The sequence below is a fragment of the Hemitrygon akajei genome, chromosome 8, assembly GCF_048418815.1.
Source record: "Hemitrygon akajei chromosome 8, sHemAka1.3, whole genome shotgun sequence".
In the NCBI taxonomy this organism is placed as follows: domain Eukaryota; kingdom Metazoa; phylum Chordata; class Chondrichthyes; order Myliobatiformes; family Dasyatidae; genus Hemitrygon; species Hemitrygon akajei.
This window is the reverse complement of record NC_133131.1, coordinates 105,704,027-105,725,969: the sequence shown is the minus strand read 5'-3', so window position 1 is coordinate 105,725,969 and position 21,943 is coordinate 105,704,027. Positions and strand designations below refer to the sequence as shown.

Genomic DNA, 21,943 nt, shown 5'->3' with positions numbered 1-21,943 from the left:
GTTCAGCTCAATGTAGAAAAGGCATGCTACAAGATAATCATCAACTAATCCAATAAAAATACAGATGGCAAGAAAGTTGCAATATTGATGAGTGAAGGCAACCTGCAGTGATACTGTGAAGTTGAAACTCAGTAAGAACACAAAGGAGAACAGAAGAATATGTGGGTAGGCCATTATTAAGAAAGATGGGAGAATAAATATTTTTGTGGTTGAAGCCATTTGAAAAGAAAAGCTTGTAGCTTCAGCTGCAGCTATTAATTTGAGTAAATGGAAATCTATTAACCTCCCACAGAGAGTTATTTACCTCATAATCCCTTTGTAGGATTTTACAAAGTGTGGAAACTAGTTCTGAGGGATTGATGGCTAAAAGCCGAGCATCAGAACTGTGCTTCTGGGCCTCAGACTCTAAAGCACATCAGCACCATTGGGGAATACAGCTGGGACATTCTTGTCATGCTAGCGCAGTGAACAGACCCAGCTATCCAACCGTGGCGGACAAAACCCAAGTATACAGGGCCCAGTGTATTTTCAATAAGCCTCAACTCTGATCAGGGTTTCAATTTTGCACCAAGCAGTTTCAAACCCCAATTCAAATCATAGAGCCACAGGCAACTCTCCCTACAACCTTACATTCTAGAAATCTTATAACCAAGTACCAATGATTCCAGAACTATGCCCCAGGATAATGAGATTTCACACCACCTTTCCAGTGCATTTTTGATCAGTTTGAATATAAAAACAGTATTTCACCAAATGTTTCTGCTTATGTAAAAAACAAACAAGCTTAAATATTCTCCTTTAAAAGAAGTGAAATGTTCCATAATGCATTTTTTACCTTATTTTCCTGAGTTTAAGATAGGCTTAGACCAAAATTTACTACTGCGCATTGGCTGAACTTCAAGAACTCTTACCTACTAGCAGACAGCAACATTATCGGCACAAGCATGATTCACCAAAGACTAGAATTTCCAGCACTCATTCTGCCAAGTCAAACTCCAAACTGAAGTGAAGACCATAGAATTTACTAAGTGACAACTCTTTAAGGGGCAATGAGAAGGGGCACACTAAGTATCTGAAATCTTGGTTCAAATCCCAATAATCCATGAACAATACCACACAGTTTTATTATGGAATTTACTGCCAACATTTCTGAGTTGTTATCTCCCCCTAATTTTAGGACTTGATAAGAGACATTATTCATTCCTACAGTACCACCATTGACAGTAATTTCTGATTCAATAACAATATTCTTGTTTCCTAATTCTGCAAGCCAAAAGTTTCAAGCTTAGATGAATCAACAGGTTGCAAAATACAAGCATGTATAATAATTTGCCCCACGTACACTTGCTAGATTACTCAGATTTAACCGCCTCCAGTTTACAAATGATCCAATTCCTTGATAGAAAAATAGCAGGAAAAAAAATTGTCACAATGAGGGACCTGAGCAGGTGGGATTTGTGAAGGAAAAAAATTGCAAATGTTAGCAAATCAACACAACATTTATGAAACACAAATTTAAAAATCAAACCGAGATGTTTCCCCACATACTTGTATTCCCAGAGAGTACATCATGTGAGCTTCTAACTGTTCTAAACCAACACAGGTCTATACTTAGGCTAACCACAGTCTGAGACGGCAAGTAAAATGTGCTTCTAGCTCACTAGAGCCAATTTGAATTCAAGAAACAACTGAATGCTTATGACTTTATATCTCAAAAATCAGAAGTGAGCCAAGAAACAAGTTTTCCCAGTTTACAACTGCATTTAATCCATCAGCTAAGTAAAGAAGTAGAGTTGTAGATTCAGATTTGCAAACTGTTCCAGGCTGGTAGGCAGAGCAGCTTGTGTGGATGTGGTGGACATGTACAGTTAAATGACGAAAGATTACTCCAGTATTCTCTAAGGCCCAGTTTTCCTCGTCCACTTCCCCAACTCCTTCCCAATAAATCTTGATTCTTTTATTGATTAAAATTTTAATCAATCCAGTTTTCAGGATCTTTCTGAATTCAGCTTCTGCAGCTTTCTAGGTTAAGCAGTTCCCAAGCTCACAATCCTGTGAAAGAACAACTTCTTCCTCATCTCAACCTTAAACAGAAGCCCCCTTATTCTGAGTCAATAGTCTCTCGAAGGGATACATCCATATTTTTGAGATATGGTCCTTGAGGGGAAACATCATCCTAAAGTTTGACTTGTCAAATTTGTATTATGGTGAATCTGGCTACTGATCCTTTTCTCTGTTACAATCCCATCACTGACCCCTGCAATACAATGCTGGTTATTGGTTGCCAACCTGAAAATGAATTGCCTATAAGGATTCACTGCTTCTTGCTAGCTAATTACGCTCCATCCACACTGTTACATTACCTCCAATACCAAGGCCTCTTACCTTGTGAAGTAACCTATTGCATTGCAGCTTCTCACACCCTGTAAAAATTGAAATATAGTACAGCTATTGCCTCTGACTATTCCCCCCCCCCACTCTATCATTCCAGACTTTGAAGTGCTGCTCAAAAAGAGGAAACAGTAAATTCATGGTGGACTTTCACAGAGCGCCATCCAGTGCTGACAAACCAGGTTCAGCATCAAGAACACAAACGCTTCAACACTGATATTCCTTTTCAATTTCATCCTCCGAAATGTTTGAGTTAGGGAAAATACACAGAAAGACCAACTAGCCCACTAACTGGTATGTCTCCGGAATGTTTATACAGTTTGCCTTCTGTGAATACAATACATCCATGTACCTGACATACAAATGGGTTGGTTCTTAAAGGAACACTCACAACATAAGTATTACAGTGCAGACGCAGGGTGTGCTGCTAGTCGACTGTCTTCCACCGAACACACGTTGGCATACACTGTGAGTTGGACACATGACTTTACGCTCTTGTTTTCAGGTACTGTATGAAACTACTCAACTGTATAACAATAATCAAAGGTTAAAAGAATGCTTTGCTTCTGGTTGCTGTTTACAAGGCCAGCAGGAAAACTGCCAAAATACCTACTTCATGAACTTTATCCAGCATTTTAACTGGAAGAATATCAACAAATTCCCAGTGAAGATTGGCTGCCATAATTTTATCCATTCAGGATATTCTTTTGCCTACCTCATCAGCTCTATTCAGTGTCAGCATATCTAACCACACTCATTTACCAACATTACACAGCCTCTCTCTCTCTAAATCTTTGTTTTGCTTGGCTCAAAATTTTCATGATTTTTAGAAAATTATTAATATCCCATCATTCTATTCCCCAAGTTCAATTATCAGCCCCCAATGGCTTCATCATTGTGGGGAATGCAAGCAGTTCTGGACCTGAGGACACTAAAGTAATATTGATGCCGGAAATGAGAGTTTTCAAGCCATTCGTTAAGAGAAAGCAAAAGAACATGTATAAAATTGTAAAAACTATTCTAAAGAAGCCATGGCTTCAATCCAATCAAAATGAATTAACTCATAAAAGGCATGCTGACAGCACTGGAAATAATCAACTACAGGTCAGAGAGCATCTCTGGAGAAAAAAAGGGACTTGTTACAGGAGTGGAAAAAGGACACAGGAGAAAAACACAAAATAGGAACTTGAAGACAACGTGGAAGGCAGAGGAGATGAAATAACAGAAATGCCTAACTGAAACCAGAAACTAACATGCCCAGTTTTTGTAAATTAATATTGATTAGTTTATTAATAGCAGCAATTTTGCACAGTTTGACTGCCTTATTCATAACTCAGCACATTACTTTGGAATTTTATCCTGTAACAGAAATAGGGCCTTGGGCACAGTAATAATTGCTGGCCTTGTTGGCAACATTCACTTCCCAAAAAGGAAATACATTATAAAATTTGTATACAGGGCTGTGTTCAAATTCCAGCCTTGATTCTTTGGTTTCAGTACACACAACTGTAACTGACCCTTGGGTGTATTGCTGTGTTCATTTCTCATTTGATACAAAAACATGCAATGCTGGTTGAATACTTTCAGAATCAGATTCAGATTTAATATCACTGGCATTTGTCGTTAAATTTGTTGTTTTCTGGCAGCAGCACGTTGCAACACATAATGTAAAAAAACTTCAAATTACAATAAGAAAAAATATATACATGTAAAATTAAATGAAATAAGTACTACGAAATGAGGGCAGGAAAAAAAAAATAGTGAGGTAGTGAATACGAGTTTACTGTCCATTCAGAAATCCGATGGAGGTGGGGAAGAGGCTGTTATAGTTCAAACTATCATCAACCAGGTACTCCTCATTTTAATATTCCTATTCAATAATTAGTCATTTTGGTGTTCCTTAGTTTAACCTACATCACGCATATCTTTTCTCCACTTTATTTCTTATTGATAGCCCCAATTTCAATCTTCTTTGTGATATCCATATTCTTTCCAACTAGACTAAGTCTGATTTTAATCCAGGGAATCAGATAAAAACTCATGATTGTGATTGTACTGTTACCACTTTTCCACGAAGCAGAATTCTTCTTTCTTACACCGACCTTTCAGTCATGTATTCAAAAACATGGTCTGGTTCTAAGCAAACTTAAGCAGTAATTTACAAACTACCGCCTTTCGTTGTGTACCTACTTATTCTGTTGCTTGCAGTTATAAAGCTGAATTCAATACATTTTCTTCTAAAATTTAATAAATATTTTAAGCAACAAAGATATAAGTATTTATTTCAAGATTTTTTAAAGAAGATAATCTCTCATAAAAGCAAGACTATGTCAAAGATCAAGTTAACATGACTTTTGCTATAAACTCTTTAGTAATGACATTGTAAAGGCATCATGGTTTTCTAAGTAAGCTCAAGAGACTGCAGTTGGCAGAATTGGGAGCAACAAACAACCTACTGGAGGTCTGGATGAACTCCTTGATTTGAGCAAATCTGTAGGAAGAAAGGAATTGTCAATATTTTGGGCTGGAACCCCTGTAACCCTGCCGCAGACTGATTGTTGCATTATGGTTTTCAAAGTAACCCATTTTTCTGCTCAATGCTATTCAAGTATAGAAGTTCCAGAACTTTACATTTGGTAGTTCCAATATTAAATTGAAAGGATGAAAATGAAGAAGGGGTTTTAACTCATTTATTTTCCATTAATGAATATTCTTTTAAAAATTTAGTTCATAAATAATTATAGACATTGGTTGTAGCTTAAATAAAATCGGTAATAGTTTAACTTGAAAATAAGAAAATTTGTTACCTCAAAACTGAAATAATCTTTCCTCGTGACAGTGACAGTGGCAATATAATGTAAATACCGAAAATAGCCTGACGGCATTTACAGACAGTCTGTCCGCTTACACTCCACAATATACTAAGCCAATGACACAGTCCTGGTCAAGTCTACTGCAGATATGAACCACACAATATATAACTTCTAGAAATACAAGTTTCAGGTCCAGCTGAGGACATTATTCTGTCCAGAAACCAGGCTGCAGGCCAGTTAAATTAATTGAAAACACATTTCCCTTAGAAGACCAAATAACTTCTGTGAGCTACTTAATAATTTGATGCATCTGGAATAGTAGAACTATTTTAGCAGCAATCCATCATTTATTGAGAAAGTTCTCAGTACCTAATGGGGTTCTACCTAAAACATAGTACTTGGTTAAGATGTGTTTCTGGTCAGCTATTTAGATTTTATATTATCACAAAAAATAAAATCTAAATGTAAACTGAGCAAATTATGGATGGGCTCCTGCAAAAAACAATTACAAAGCAGACATCATACTTCCAGCTGGCAGACCGCACAAAGAGCAACGCTCAAAGCATAATCCTTGAAAATCACACATACCTTAGCTTTGCAATGAGCAGGGGGAAATTTGCTTCAGATATAAATCAACTGATTGTTAATCTGAACTTTTGATGTCCAGGAAATGGCAGAAAAAATGGTTTTGCTTTATGCACAGGCAATATGGAAAATAAAGGAAGGTAATTAATTAAAAGATCAAACTGACTGAGAAATCAACTACAGGGAGGCAACCCTTTCATAGCAATCTTCTGTTAATATTTCAATTATTCCAAATATTCTAACGTTTTTAAATTTAGTACCCATTGAGTAAATCCATAATAATTACACTTCATTTAACAGACCCAGTTTTACAATGTATTTAGTTGTTGTAGGAATAAACATCACTGTCTCTTTGATCTTCATCTTCACTTTCTCATCTTAAGAAAGTGACTCACTGATAGAGAACTTGCAGGACTGATCATAGTGTGCTGATATGACCAAGTATTAATGTTTCTCTCATTACAGCTCGTCAGTCCAGTTCTGAACTAAGGTATCACCTTTCTCTTTGTTTCCCACTGATACAGAGTTCTGCGCTCCTCTTGTGATATCTACCATCAGTTAGTTCAACACCCAAAGTTATCCAGCCTGTACACTTCCTCTTCCTCCTCCTCCGCATCCCACCCTAAGTCCTTCAGCTGGACAAGACTAAGCGTGAACTAAAAAAAAACATATAACCCTGGCCTCTACTGATATAAAGTCATAGAACAATATAACATAGAAAACTGTCCCGTCAGCCCAATTGCCTGTACTAGCCAAGCTGATTAACTGAGCTATCTCCATATCCCTTTAAACCTTTCTTATCCATGTAACCGTCCAAATGTGTTTAATTGTTTTAATATCATAATGTTGTAAATGAATTCACATTCAAATACTTTCCTCTCTCCATCATCCCACTCCATCATGGCAACCTCTCTCACAAAAGCTGAGTCAAGAAATTGACACCCATTGGAAGCTGTTATTTAAATATCACCCAGAGGAGCATTAGTTCTGTGGCACGACAATAATTATTATTTGAATTAACTGCAAATCTCATTCACAGGTTTATGGTGACCCAAAATATTGAGGGGTATGGCTGTAGAGTCAGGACATCAATCAGCCATCATCTCATTGAACAGGCTGGCAGTGTTAAATAATCTGCTCCTGTTCCTTTATCGCACCTAAAAACCTAAATCAGTTCACAGGAGCTTCATTAGACAAAATCTGAGGTAGAGTTCTTTGATAGTGGTGGCAAAAAGCTTCACTTAAGAGGTAGGATTTAGGTAGTGGCTTTGAAGAACAGGAAGGAATGAGAAGGTTGCTTTGTATGAGAATTTCATCATTTGAAGCACTAACAAAATAAGCTATTACATAACAACTTTTACATTTTTTTTTCACTGCAGCCTTACAAAAGCTAGAACTGGAAGCGGGTAGAAATCCTGGGACTCGAAGTTTCTTATTTTGAATGAACAGACATAGGGCGATAGAGGAATTGGAACACGAGATTTTTTAAATTGAGGGATTTTGAGAATTGTAACAATGATATCTAGGAGGCCCAGCGCCAAGTCTGGCCCCTCTAAAAGGACACAGATGCACTTTCCAAAATGATCACTGAACAATGCAAGTCAAATTGATTTTTTTTCCCCACCACAAAAGCTAGGTACACAAAATCTAATCCAAACTGCCTTAGCTGACAAGCAATAACAGTAAATGCTAAAGGTTGCGTTATTAGGCCTCCCAGCTTATTGACCGACTGAGTCATTGGACAAACAACGCATTAATATTTGACACTTTAATATTTAAAGGTGTTATTTTCTGGTATAAAACATGACTAATATATTATGCAATCCCATATTGTTTGATGAACATTTATACTGCCTCTGCTATCATAAATCTGTACTTTGATAAGTAATCTTACTAAATTCAATTGCTTGCACAGAGAATAGGAATATGTAGGGAAACATTCAAATATATGTTAAAGTCCAGGTGGTATTATTGCTGCTTATATTATATAATGTTATTGGCTTTGACATTGGATAATGACCTCTGACTTTCATCTTCAAAAATAAATGCAATATTATTGTATTTGAGAAAAAGGGAAAAGAAAACTGGAGCAAACTAACCAATTTTATTTTAAACTAAATTAATCCATTCAAGTTGCAGCTGATTTACTAAAATGAATTTCATCAAACTATGTTAACGTGCTACAATAGTTAGGAAGAAGGTATTTATGAAGAATGTCAATTCTTAGTTAAAAGTCAACATCAACACAAAAGGGTGGCTTGTTCACTTCACAAGCTGCAAACTTCTCCATTCACATTCTCCTTGTTACATCTTCTAGCCACTTACATTTTCTCTCAAGAAACCTTTTGCATGCATTTCACAAAACATTTAATTCACAACATACCGCTTTTGAAAAAAAACTCAATATTTGAACACAAGTCTGAGATAGACTTACTATCTTGAGTTCATTTCCACTGATTTACTTCTGTTGCTGTAATGGAACTAGGAACAGTGATTAAAGGGATAGCTACAAGTTTTAAACTGTTTGAACATTGCACTTCAACTAGTTCTGTTGAATACTTTCACTACAGTAGTCAAGCAAATCCTTCTCCATTTTCTTTTCTGTACTTCAATATATTTAAAATCAAAAGGAAACCAATCTAGTAATTTTGCCAATTAAAAAACTCGAGTGATCTACAAATATCGGGACAGTACTCCAGCCAGAATGGTTAGCTCATCCGGTTTTACAAAAGGGCAGCAGTCCTGATGCATGATAAAACCTTCACAATTCATAATACCTTTTCCATAGAATTTTTCTTTTCTTGTACATGGTTTTGATGATCCACTGGCACATGGCAAATCTCATCCTCAAGGCAAGCCAAGCTCACTGTGCAGCCCATGAGAATGGCCAAGTTGCTCGTTACTTACAGTCAGTTCTTCTCAGCACTTTCCTGCAAATGCTTCACGTTAATCTGCAATACTTTTACACAAGTTTAATCTTCCGGCACCTGGCTACACTTGACCTCCACTCAGGAACTAGAACAAATGACAGCAAACAGATCTGGTATGATGAACACAACCTCTACCTCCAATCAACGCAAACTGACCAAACGGTCCCTCAAACTGGTAAAAGCAAGGATTATATTGCAAGCCTTTTTCTCCACTAAGGAAACAAAGTCTTCCTAGACTAGTGGGAGGGTTTCTGGATTGGAGTACTAAAGCTACAAAAAGTTTTAAAAAAAAAGTTGGAAGCTTCTCAAAGTATTTCATCCAATCAGCCAAGAAATGCTCAACTCTTCACAAATGACCGTACAAAAAAAATGATGACATATGGGGTAGTAATTATTTCAAAATCAAATACACTTCTTAGAACAGCAATAAATCAACAATTAAACTGAGAAAGTCCAAAATAACTCCATATGAGATCAAAATGAATTTGTTTTACCAAAGACACATCCTCTCGTATACTGCATCAGCCTAATGTTCACTACTTACTTAAATATTCCACATACGCAATGTTTGGTTAATGTCACCTGCAACTGCTTATTTCATATTTATTCCTGTTATTCACGAAATTGTCTGCATTTAAGTATTTATCCTTGTAAGCTAAAATGGTATTATTTCTGGAATTTGCAAAGATGCCTTCAGGGGGTCTTTTTAATGAAATCCAGACCAGCTCTGGCTGAAGTTAAGAACAGCTCAAATATCAGGAAATGAGGCCCATCTGCTCAATGTGGGTTCAAATAACACTATTAAAATGAGATTTCATAAAGGTAAATCAATAAGCAAATCTTTGCTGGTCACTAATTATGTTTGCATATCACCAGTTCCCTGCAGTTTTTAAGAACTGTAGGCAAGCAGAATGAAACACAAGGAAAATTAATGTAGGCTCCATTACTTAATCTTCAGTAAATTTGAGATAACACGATAAAAGACTATTTCCTGTATACAAAAAAACAAATCAAATACAACACGGTAAACAAACAAGTATGCAATTAAGACCTTAGTTCTTTTACAAATGCTCTTTGAGGTAATTAATTGACTTTTCAAAGCCCTGTCATAGGAACACTACATTAATTATGAAAAGCATTCCTGATGCAACAAATAATTAAAAAACACAGCAGGACGGGAGTTCAAGAGGTAGTTCAAAGTTGGAACAATAAATACATGTTGCTCTTGTCTTAATGTTTACCCCAATAATCCTCACAAGACTGTAACTGATTTAAGTTAATTAGATCACTAGCACAACCCCTTTCCCATGGTTAAGAATGTTGAGTTAAACAAAAACTGTCATCACGAGCCGCAAGACGATTTTTTTTTAAAATCGCAGAGGGAACAATGCAAGATCGCCTGCTGCTGACCAGCAAACTGCAGGATCCAGGACTATGAACTGTGGTACACATCCAAGTGGAGCAACTATGTAAAGGACGTATGAAAGAAATTTTCTCAGCAATGCCTCCCCTACCTAACTTCCTTTGCACACAATGTGCAAATGGACAGAGCCTATAAAGTGCGTTGTACAAAGTATGAATTGTATATCTACTCACTTACATAGAAGCAATACCATTTTATAACAAAAATTCCCTTAATGTAAGCCTACCCAGCAACTTGTGTAAAATAAACACACCAAAAAAAACATAAGCAATCAATCAATTTTGCATGATTTAACCAACATCATATAAAAGACAGATCAAGTTTAAAATCGATACATATTAATTTTGTCTTTATTCTTTTGGAGCCAAATTTCCCAGCAGCGCTTCTGGAAAACTGCCACATATACAAAGACGATCAGATTGCATATACTGGTATATGGGATAATCACAATCACTGCCAAGCTTAACATTTCAACTAATTACAGCCATTTAAGTAAAAGCATGACAATTTCCTAAAATTAGAATAACCACTTTGTACTATTTTTGCATTAAAGAGTGAGAACGTAACCTAAATCATTCCTCACATCAATCATTTATGGAAAACAGAGTCACAATGAAACTAGTTATAGTTAAGCTTCTAAGATTACAGTGAATCATGAATACCTTACTTCAGAAGTTTAAAGTTATTGGCTAAAAATGGACAGAGAGAGAGACACACACACACACACACAGTTATCATAATGTTGGTTTTATCCAATATGGATAAAACCAGCAATATTTCACAACCAGTCGACAGATGACTCAATAACCACAGCCTACACACACATCAGAAGAGGAATACTTATGTGAGAATACTGCTCTTGGACTACAGTTCAGCATTCAACACCATAATTCCCTCTGGACTTGACAATAAGCTCAGAGACCTTGGCCTTCACCCTGTCTTGAGCAGCTGGATCCTGGACTTCCTGTCAGATCACCGACAAGTGGTAAGAGTGGGCTCCCTCACCTCTGCCCCTCAACACAGGAGCCCCTCAGGGCTGTGTCCTAAGCCCCTCCTTTACTCTATCTATACCCATGACTGCGTTGCCACCCACAGCTCCAATCTGCTAATTAAATTTGCTGACGACACTACGTTGATTGGCCTAATCTCAAATAATAATGAGGCAGCCTACAGAGAAGAATTCATCACCCTGACACAGTGTAGTCAAGAAAACAACCTCTCCCTCAATGTCACAAAAACAAAGGAGCTGGCTGTGGACGACAGAAGGAATGGAGACAGGCTTGCCCCTATTGACATCAATGGATTTGGGGTTGAGAGGTGAACAGCTTTAAGTTCCTCGGCATAAACATCACCAAGGATCTCACGTGGTCTCACTGGCTGTGTGGTGAAAAAAGCACAACAACGCCTCTTTCACCTCAGACAGTTGTAGACATTTCGCACCAGTCCCCAAATGCTAAGAACTTTCTACAGGGGCACAATTGAGAGCATCCTGACTGGCTGCATCACAGCCTGGTATGGGAACTGTACTTCCCTTAATCGCAGGACTCTGCAGAGAGTGGTGCAGACAGCCCAGTGCATCTGTAGTTGTGAACTTCCCATGATTCAAGACATTTACAGAGACAGATGCATTAAAAGGGCCCGAAGGGTCATTGGAACCTGAGTCACCCCAACCACAAACTGTTCCAGCTGCTACCATCTGGGAAACGGTACCACAGCAGTAAAGCCAGGACCAACAGCCTCCAGGACAACTTCTTCCACCAGGCCGTCAAACTGATTAATACACACTGATACAATTGTATTTCTAGGCTATACTGACTGTACTGTTGTACATACTATTTATTACAAAGTACTATAAATTGTACGTTGCACATTTAGATGGAGGCGTAACGTAAAGATTTTTCTCGTGTATGTGAAGGATGCAAGAAACAACGTCAATTCAAAAAGGTGATAAAAACATTTAGCATTTCGGAACACATTCCTCCTACCTCTCTGTAACTAGATAAATTGCTCACTTTTTACAAAAGCATTCCTTACAACAACGAAAACCACTTTTAGAAAACAAAATTAATTTCAGCTATTCCATTCCCAAAAACGCTTCAATAAATGAGCAACACGAGTGAATCTGCAAATGTGGAAATAAATAAAAACACAAAATGCTGGCAGAACTCAGCAGGCCAGACAGCATCTATGGGAGGAGGTAGTGACGACATTTCGAGCCAAAACCCTTCATCAGGAGTGAAGTAACATGGGATGGTCGAGGGGGAATAAGAAGTGGGGGGAGGGATGAAGTAGAGAGCTGGGAAGTGATAGGCTGGAGGGAAATGGGCTGGGGGAAGGCGGAGAATTATGGGAAATAAAAGAGAAAGAAAGGTAGGGCTGGGGGAGATTATAGTGAGGGGGGGATAGAGAGAGAAAGAGAACCAAACTAAAATTATAGATAGGGATGGGGTAGGGGGGGCAGGGGTATCAATGGAGGTCTGTGAGTTGAATGTTCATGCTGGCAGGTAGGAGGCTACCTAGGCTGGAGATAAGGTATTGCTCCATCAACCTGCATGTGGCCTCATCTTGACGATAGAGGAGGCCATGGACAGACATATCGGAGTGGGAGTGGTCTGTGGAATTGAAGTGTGTGGTAACAGGGAGATCCCGCCACTGCTGGAGGACTGAGCGCCGGTGTTCGGCGAAACGGTCTCCCAGTCTGCAGTGGGTCTCCCCAACGTATAAATGGCCACATCGGGAGCACCGGATACAGTATATCACCCCAGTTGACTCGCAGGTGAAGTGGTGCCTCACTTGAAAGGACTGTCTGGGGCCTGGGATGGTGGTGAGGGAAGAAGTGTGGGGGCAGGTGTAGCACTTCTTCCGTTTGCAGGGATGAGTGCCTGGAGGGAGGTCGGTGGGGAGGGATGGGGGGGATGAATGCCGAGAGTGGGGAAATGAGACTTTGATTCCAGAACAGAGAGTCCATAGAATGGTATTATTAGTTATATTTTGTACTTTTCAAAACTTCTGGTAAGCAGTTGTTCTTTTAAACATAAATTCTCAGAAAAACTCCAACACCCTTACAAGTGCAACCAAGGCCATGCCATTCTCTCCCAAACCACATGCCCCAGTCAGAAGCTGAACACACAGGAATTTCAAAGCAAAATCTTGTGAGAATCATTTTCTAAGGACAATGAAGGTGGGATGGCCTATCATCCTTCCATTGAACAGAATTCAACAAAATGCAAAATTTCACAAGATTCATACACTATTAAACAACATCACCAAAATACATTGAGGCTCTGGTAGTATTTGCAATGCTCTGAAGATAGGTTTGAGTAATATCCTGTAACATAGAACATAGAATAGTACAGCACATTACAGGCCCTTCGGCCCACAATGTTGTGCTGACCCTTAAACCCTGCCTCCCATAGAACCCCCCACCTTAAATTCCTCCATATACCTGTCTAGTAGTCTCTTAAATTTCACCAGTGTATCTGCCTCCACCACTGACTCAGGCAGTGCATTCCACGCACCAACCACTCTCTGAGTGAAAAACCTTCCTCTAATATCCCACTTGAACTCCCCTCCCCTTAACTTAAAGCCATGTCCTCTTGTACTGAGCAGTGGTGCCCCGGGGAAGAGCTGCTAGCTGTCCACTCTGTCTATTCCTCTTAATATCTTGTACACCTGTATCATGTCTCCTCTCATCCTCCTTCTCTCCAAACAGTAAAGCCCTAGCTCCCTTAATCTCTGATCATAATCCATACTCTCTAAACCAGGCAGCATCCTGGTAAATCTCCTCTGTACCCTTTCCAATGCTTCCACATCCTTCCTATAGTGAGGCAACCAGAACTGGGCACAGTACTCCAAGTGTGGCCTAACTAGAGTTTTATAGAGCTGCATCATTACATCGCGTCTCTTAAACTCTATCCCTCGACTTATGAAAGCTAACACCCCATAAGCTTTCTTAACTACCCTATCTATCTGTGAGGCAACTTTCATGGATCTGTGGATCCTCCACACTACCAAGTATCCTGCCATTTACTTAATACTCTGCCTTGGAGTTTGTCCTTCCAAAGTGTACCACCTCACTCTTTTCCGGGTTGAACTCCATCTGCCACTTCTCAGCCCAGTTCTGCATCCCATCAATGTCTCTCTGCAATCTTTGACAATCCTCTACACTATCTACAACACCACCAACCTTTGTGTCGTCTGCAAACCTGCCAACCCACCCTTCTACCCCCACATCCAGGTCGTTAATAAAAATCACAAAAAGTAGAGGTCCCAGAACAGATCCTTGTGGGACACCACTAGTAAAAACCCTCCAATCTGAATGTACTCCCTCCACCACAACCCTCTGCCTTCTGCAGGCAAGCCAATTCTGAATCCACCTGGCCAAACTTCCCTGGATCCCATGCCTTCTGACTTTCTGAATAAGCCTACCATGTGGAACCTTGTCAAATGCCTTACTAAAATCTATGTAGATCACATTCACTGCACTAACCTCATCTATATGCCTGGTCACTTCCTTAAAGAACTCTATCAGGCTTGTTAGGCACGATTTGCCCTTCACAAAGCCATGCTGACTGTCCCTGATTGGACCATGATTCTCTAAATGCCCATAGATCCTATCTCTAAGAATCTTTTCCAACAGCTTTCCCACCACAGACGTAAGGCTCACTGGTCTGTAATTACCTGGACTATCCCTACCACCTTTTTTGAATAAGGGGACAACATTCGCCTCCCTCCAATCCTCCGATACCATTCCCGTGGGCAACAAGGACATAAAGATCCTAGCCAGAGGTTCAGTAATCTCTTCCCTTGCCTCGTGGAGCAGCCTGGGGAATATTCCTTCAGGACCCAGGGACTTATCCGTCCTAATGTATTTTAACAACTTCAACTCCTCCTCTTCCTCAATATCAACATGCTCCAAAACATCAACTTCACTCATATAGTCCTCACCGTCATCAAGTTCCCTCTCAGTGGTGAATACCGAAGAGAAGAATTCATTGAGGACCTCGCTCACTTCCACAGCCTCCAGGCACATCTTCCCACTTTTATCTCTAACCGGTCCTACCTTCACTCCTGTCATCCTTTTGTTCTTCACATAATTGAAGAATGCTTTGGGGTTTTCCTTTACCCTACTCGCCAAGGCCTTCTCATGCCCCCTTCTTGCTCTTCTCAGCCCCTTCTTAAGCTCCTTTCTTGCTACCCTATATTCCTCAATAGACCCATCTGATCCTTGCAATCTAAACCTCATGTATGCTGCCTTCTTCCACCTGAATCGATTTTCCACCTCACTTGTCACCCATGCTTCCTTCACCCTACCATTCTTTATCTTCCTCACCAGGACAAATTTATCCCTAACATCCTGCAAGAGATTCTTAAACATCGACCACATGATAGGGCTGTAACGACTGCAGTCTACCTTGAGATGGACTGGTGAAATAGATCTGAAGCCATGTGCTTATGACCTTTAACTCAACAGTGGAGTTCATTCAATAATTCCCATAGCCTTTCTGAGATATTATCACAGCTGAATAATTATGATAGATTTCAGATAGAACTTTGAACAATGGAAAATATTTCAAAGCCAGGACTGCTCTGTGATTGCTAACTGCAATTACCAACATTCCTAACCAAACAGGGAGCATGGTGCCTCAAATCTCCAGCCACCCATGTCCAATAATGCAACCATGTCAGTTTCCTCAGGGTGTTCCATTTCCCTCCCGTATCCCAACAAATGTGGGTTGGTGGGTTAATTGACCAATGTAAATTACCCCCAGTGAATAGATAAGTGTTGGGATCTTGGGGGAGGATGTGGAGGCAGAAGAATAAAATGGGATTAATGTTGGATTAATGTAATAGAAGTTAATAATCAGCATGAATTTAGTGGGCTGATGGGTCTGTTCTAGTGTTCCATGACATCATGGCTCCAAACTTGCTGGTGTAATCAATGGATGTGTGGGCTAGATAACCAAGAACAAGATTAGTTTAGGTGACAGTTCATAAACTAGGCTGTCCGAGTTTGTCTTTCTCACTGGTGTCCATGACAAAGAACGCTTTCTGACAACTATACCTTCCTATTTAATAATCTGAAGATTTAATTCAGATGAAGAAAATAAGATTTTAAAAAAATCCATTCTTGCATCTCATTACGCACAGTATTCTTAGTCAACCAGTGCTGCTAAAGAAAGAAAAACTAATTTTCAGCACACCACATTACTTTTCTTGAATTTGTCAGATTAAGTTTAACTATTCCTCCCGGATTTCAAAATGAGAGAAACGTTGCTGATTTACTTGAACACAAGACCTCATAGGCTCCAGTTATAACACTTTATTCATGTATTGTATAGTGCTGCTTCTGTTCCCACATCTGTAAATATTCATCAAATCACTTATATTACCCAGAGGGAAAGAACATTAACATTCAACCACACTAAAAAGTCTAGCAGTTTAATATTCTACAAGTGCAACATTTCACTACCAGCCCATTTGTTTTTAAAATAAATACTTCCAGAGAAAAGCATGAATGTTTTTCAGACCCATAGCCATGATTCTCAAGAAATTTGCTTTGGAAATTCCAACTATCAAATATAAATTCACTGATCATCTCAAAATACAATGGGACACAGAAAATTGACAACAGCAGGAAAGACACTAGAGTTCATTTTCTGAATGAGATCAAGGTAAGTGCATGACCATTGGCACTACCTTGAACTCATTCAGAAAATCCAAACAAATGTGGTTTCCGGTGACGTCATCGTCGAGAATGGCAGCTTAAGTCACTAGCTCCTCCGGAAAAATGCGTATTAAGCCCCGTTAACCCATCAAATATAATATTTTTCAAAAAATATTTGAACTGAAAAGAGGGGCAAGAGCGGGGAAAAGGAATGAAAATAAAAAAAGCGACACTGCGGAGCCTGCAACCCAGAGGAGTTCAGCGAGCGGCTCTCCGACCCAACTGCGTGCTAGCGAGGCAGAAGCTGGGCCTCGTTCAGGAGAAGCAGCGAATATGTTCGAAATCCTTAAAGAGATAATGGAGTTCCAGAAAGATATAAAACAGCAGCTCCGTGATATTAAGTCAGAGCTCGCCAGCGTCAATCAAATAATAGAGGTGGCAGAGACTCGCATTGAGAAGGTGGAAGATCGTGTTCAAAACATGGAACGGATACTGAGTAAGACAACAAAAATATTACATCACCAAGAAGGTAAACTGCTTGACCTGGAGGGAAGATCACAGCGGAAAAACATCAGAATCTACAACTTTCCCGACGGAGCGGAGGGCCCGTCTATGACGGAGTTTGTTGGAAAGTTACTGCGGGACGCGCTGGATTTTCCCTTGGCTATGAAGCTGGAAGTCGAAAGAACGCATCGTGTGCTCGTCCCGAAACCTACCCGGGATAGAAAGCCACATTCAATAATAATTAAATTCCTTCGGTAGAGCACCAAGGCGGAGATTCTACGAAGGGCCTGGGGTAAGAGAGTGGTTTTCAACGATAAATTAATATATTTCGACCAAGATTACCCCCCCTCGCGGTCCTGCAGAAACGCAAAGAATACTCTGAAGTAAAGCGAGTACTAAAGCAAAAAAAGATTAGATTTCAAACTCCATACCCTGCTAAACTTCGAGTGTTTTATGACAATGGGACACGGTTGTACCAGACAGTGGAAGAGGCGACCAGACATGAAGGCCAGAGGGTTGCCCGTCAGCGTGACCAAAAGGAGGGAAAGCCTGGCTGAGGAATTATCCCACTCCGCTTGAGAAATAGTGCGAGAATCGAGAAGGCAGGAGATGGGAGGAGGACGTGAGAAGTATATCAGGAAGAGACCAGGAGTTTCCCCAAAGACAGTCCTCACCCCCTTCAGAAGAGCCATAAGGTTTGGCTAACTTTAAAAATGTTGGGAAGCTAAACGGAAGCAAAAGTACACGGTGATATACCTAACTCGAGAAATACTTATTATAATGTGGATTTTATATTACTCAGTTGTTATTCTTTATTCGCTCACTTACTCCCTTTTCCCCACCAAAATGAGAATATATATGTATGTAATATATGTGTGTGTGTGTATATATATATGTGTGTTTGTGTGTGTGCATATGTGTGTGTGTATGTATATATAGGAGTACACAGGGAAATCATTTCTGTGTAATAGATTTGTTCACTGACTTTTATGAATACTGCAATGGGGGCCCTCAACTCACAAGTAGGAGGGATTATCCCCCACAGCTAGACATTTCCTCTAGCTCAACGCAGGGTCATTTACTAAAGCCCTCAGCCTTGGAATCACACGTTCATTGCCATTTTTGTTATTATTTGAGTTTCTTGGTATTTATTTGTTCAGAGAGTAGATCGATTAAGTTTTATTCTAATTTCAATGATACATTGACAGATAAATACAGATGGCTAAGGACAAGGTAAAATTCATTTATTTTAATGTCAATGGGCTATCAAATCCAATCAAACGTAAGAGAATTTTATCCAATTTGGAACAATTTGACTCATACTGGGAAAAATGGTTTAACTACATAATGCCTCATAGGCCTGATTTTATTCTCACAAATCAATCAATCTGTTGTAAAAAAAAAGATCACTCCCTACTTGTACATAGTTCTTTCCTTTTGCTTGTTTTTTCTTTCCACTCTTTTCTATAAGTGTGTACCTCAGATAAATACTTTGTGGAGATTTGTGATATATATGATTATATGATATATATGTACAATGTCTGAAATACATCTTATGGAAATGTTTGTTTGATGATGAACTTCAATAAAAAAAATTACAAAAAAAACAGTAAATCCAAACAATAGAAATAGGCCAATTACTCCCTCATGGATTTGCCACCATTCATTAAGATTGCGGCTGATCTTTCCTACTCTAAATCCATTTTCCTCCATTGAATAAAAAGCTAAAAAAAACTAATTGACGAATTTGAATCAGATTTATCACCAACACATGCTGTGAAATGCAATCCAGCCTCTTGCAATCCTATGCATTGGAGGTTCAATATCAGGGCATGACACATCCAGCCAGAACAATCTGCAGAATCATCTACAGAAATTTGTAGGAGTCTTTGGTGACACACCAGATCTCCTCAATTTCCCAAAGAAGCAGAACAATGGTAGGTCTTCGTCCTTACTGTATCAACGTGTTGGGCCCAGGAGAGACCCTCCTCCTGACTTCCCTTTCCCATAGAGCACAGTCAGGTCCTTGGAATTGCTGACTTTAACTGTGAGGTTTTGTGCTTGAGCACCACGCAACCAGTCAATCTATCTCACAGCTGTATGCCTGCTCAGCTCCGGCTGAGATTTTACCAACAACAATGATGTCAGCAGCGTATCTATAGATGGTGTTTGAGTTGCGCTTAGCCACACAGTTATGAATATGGAGAAAATAGAATCATCAGACATCTGAATTGACCATGAATCTATGAACACTAACTTGTTGATCCTTCATTGTACTATTTATTTTGTAATTTATGGTCATTTTATATCTTCTACACTGTCCTGCTACCACAAAACAGTAAATTTCACATCATATAAGTGATAATAAAACTGATTCTGGGCTAAGCATACATCTTTGAAGTGCACCTGTGTGATAATCATGAAGAACTGTTATTACTGATCTGTATTGACTGTGGTCTCCCGATAAAGAAGTCACACATCCAATTGTAGAGGAGAGTACAGAGTTCCAGCTCTGAAGTACTGAGGGAATGATGGAACACTAAGCTATAATCAATAAACAGTATTGTAATATGTCCTGCAGTTGTCTAAGTGCTCCAAAGCAGAGTGGACAGCCATCTGTAGCCATATTGTAGCAGCAGGCAGACTGCAGAGGAGCCAGATCCTTACTCAGGCACTGTCAAGGAGTCAGCCTCTTGAAAGACATTCAGACATTGGCCCCTAAGCCAGTGTTGCCAGATGCTACAGAGATTCACACAGGTGTTGTGTTATTTTTTCCTTTCAAAGAGGGCATATAAGATGCTAGGGTTGTCGGGGAGTGAAGCTGCCTTTTATTCTGTTCGGTTTTGTCTTATAACAAGTAATGGCACGCAAAGTCTGATGAACATAGTCAGTGACTAAGCCTTCACATGTAGAGAAATGCAAAGATTCACTACTCTGGGTGAAGATCTCTCTGCTCATGGCTTGAATGACATTTATCTTGTCAAACTTTGTTTAAGAATTTCATACAATTTAATGAGATCATTCTTACAAATTCTATAAACTACAAACCCAATCCCAGAGAGTAAAAGCATCTAGTATGATACTGCATACCAATAAAAATATGACTGACATAAATAAACATAAATGGTTTTATCGGCAATGATAACAATAAATCTGCACCAGTAAGAAACTTAACTTACTCTTATTACAGCCGAGTCGGATTCATCTTACCTTTGATGGGAAACACAATATCACTGAAATCAATCTGGTGAACCTTGTTGCACACCCTCAATCACAAATATGTCCTTCCTTGGGTAAGGAAAGCACATCTGTATATAATATTCCAGATGAAGTCCCACCATGACTTTGTACATCATTGGAGCAAAATGAGTTTCATCCACATCTCCTAGTAATAACAGGCAAGAACATGGTTTGCTTTGATTAAAAACATAAAATGCTGGAAACATTTAGCAGGTCAAGCAGTGTCTGCAGAAAAAAAAAACAAGTTAACATTTCAGGTCAATGTTCTGCACCAGATCTGGGAAAGAGAGAAAATAGGCTGCTTAAGTGCCAAAACCCCAAACCAAAAGGAAATAGAAAGCTTTATCAATGATGTTTTGGACATTTCCAACAATTCCTTTCTCACCATCTTTTTCTTTTCCCTCTCCTCATTTCTCAATATACCAGTCAACTCCATAAACACTGGCATCATCACTGGACTCTTGTCCTTCCCACACCATTTTAAAACTATTTCCTTTGACCTTCACCTTCTTTACAATTTAAAATTACCTTGTTTTCTCACCTACAACACACACAAAATGCTGGAGGAACTCAACATGCCAGGGGGCATCTATGGAAAAGAGTAAACAGGCAACGTTGACAGCGCTTCTCCCTACAGATGCTGCCTGGCCTGCTGTGTTCGACCAGCATTTTGTGTGTGTTGTTCGAATTTCCAGCATCTGCAGATTTCCTCGTGTTTGCTCTTTAAAAAGGCAACGTGTCTGGCCAAGACCCTTCAGCAGGACTGGAAAGGAAGAGAAGTCAGAGTAAGAAGGTGAGGAGGGGAGGGGGAGGAGTAGTACAAGGTGGTAGGTGATAGCTGGCAGAGGGAGATGGAGTGAAGTTAACAGCTGGGAATTTGAATGGGATAAAGGGCAAGAGAACAGGAAATCTGATAGGAAAGGACAGAAGACCATAGAAGAAAGGGAAGGGGAGGAGCACCAGAGGCAGGTAAGGAGATAAAATATGAGAACTGACACCTATCAGCTTCCCATCTTCTCCAGAACCCTCAGCTTCTCCTGGCTTTGTCTATCACCTACCACCTTGTATTTCTTCGTTCCCGTACCTTCTTCCTCTAACTTCTCATCTTTTTTTCAGTCTAGATGACTCTGCCCAAAACATTGACTGTTTACTGTTTTCCATGGATGCTGCCTGACCTGCTGAGTTCCTCCAGCATTTTGTGTGTGGGGCTGTGATTTCCAGCATCAGCAGATTTTCTCATCTTTGCTTTCTCACTTTCCAAGTCCTGATGATTGATTTTCAGCCTGAAACATAATCTTAGTTTATTTTTCCTGGACAATGCCTTATCTTCAGTTTCCAGCATATTCTGATTTTTTTTAAAAATCTCATCTGCATTTTTATGATTTTCAAA

At 39.4% G+C, this 21,943-nt stretch overlaps 1 protein-coding gene across 6 annotated transcripts in view; it reads right to left on the bottom strand.

Moving 5' to 3' along the window:
• The window catches only part of LOC140732139 (tensin-3-like), a 434,552-nt gene that overhangs the window by 345,725 nt on the left and 66,884 nt on the right, over positions 1 to 21,943 (bottom strand). Inside the window, exon 1 of one of the 6 annotated variants that reach the window (XM_073054357.1) lies at positions 8,567 to 8,901. The exons of the other annotated variants lie outside the window; for them this stretch is intronic. Coding sequence (XP_072910458.1) covers positions 8,567 to 8,668 — 102 coding nt within the window. The 5' untranslated portion in view covers positions 8,669 to 8,901. Of the gene's footprint in view, positions 1 to 8,566; positions 8,902 to 21,943 lie in introns of those variants that run through there. 6 annotated transcript variants of the gene reach the window in all.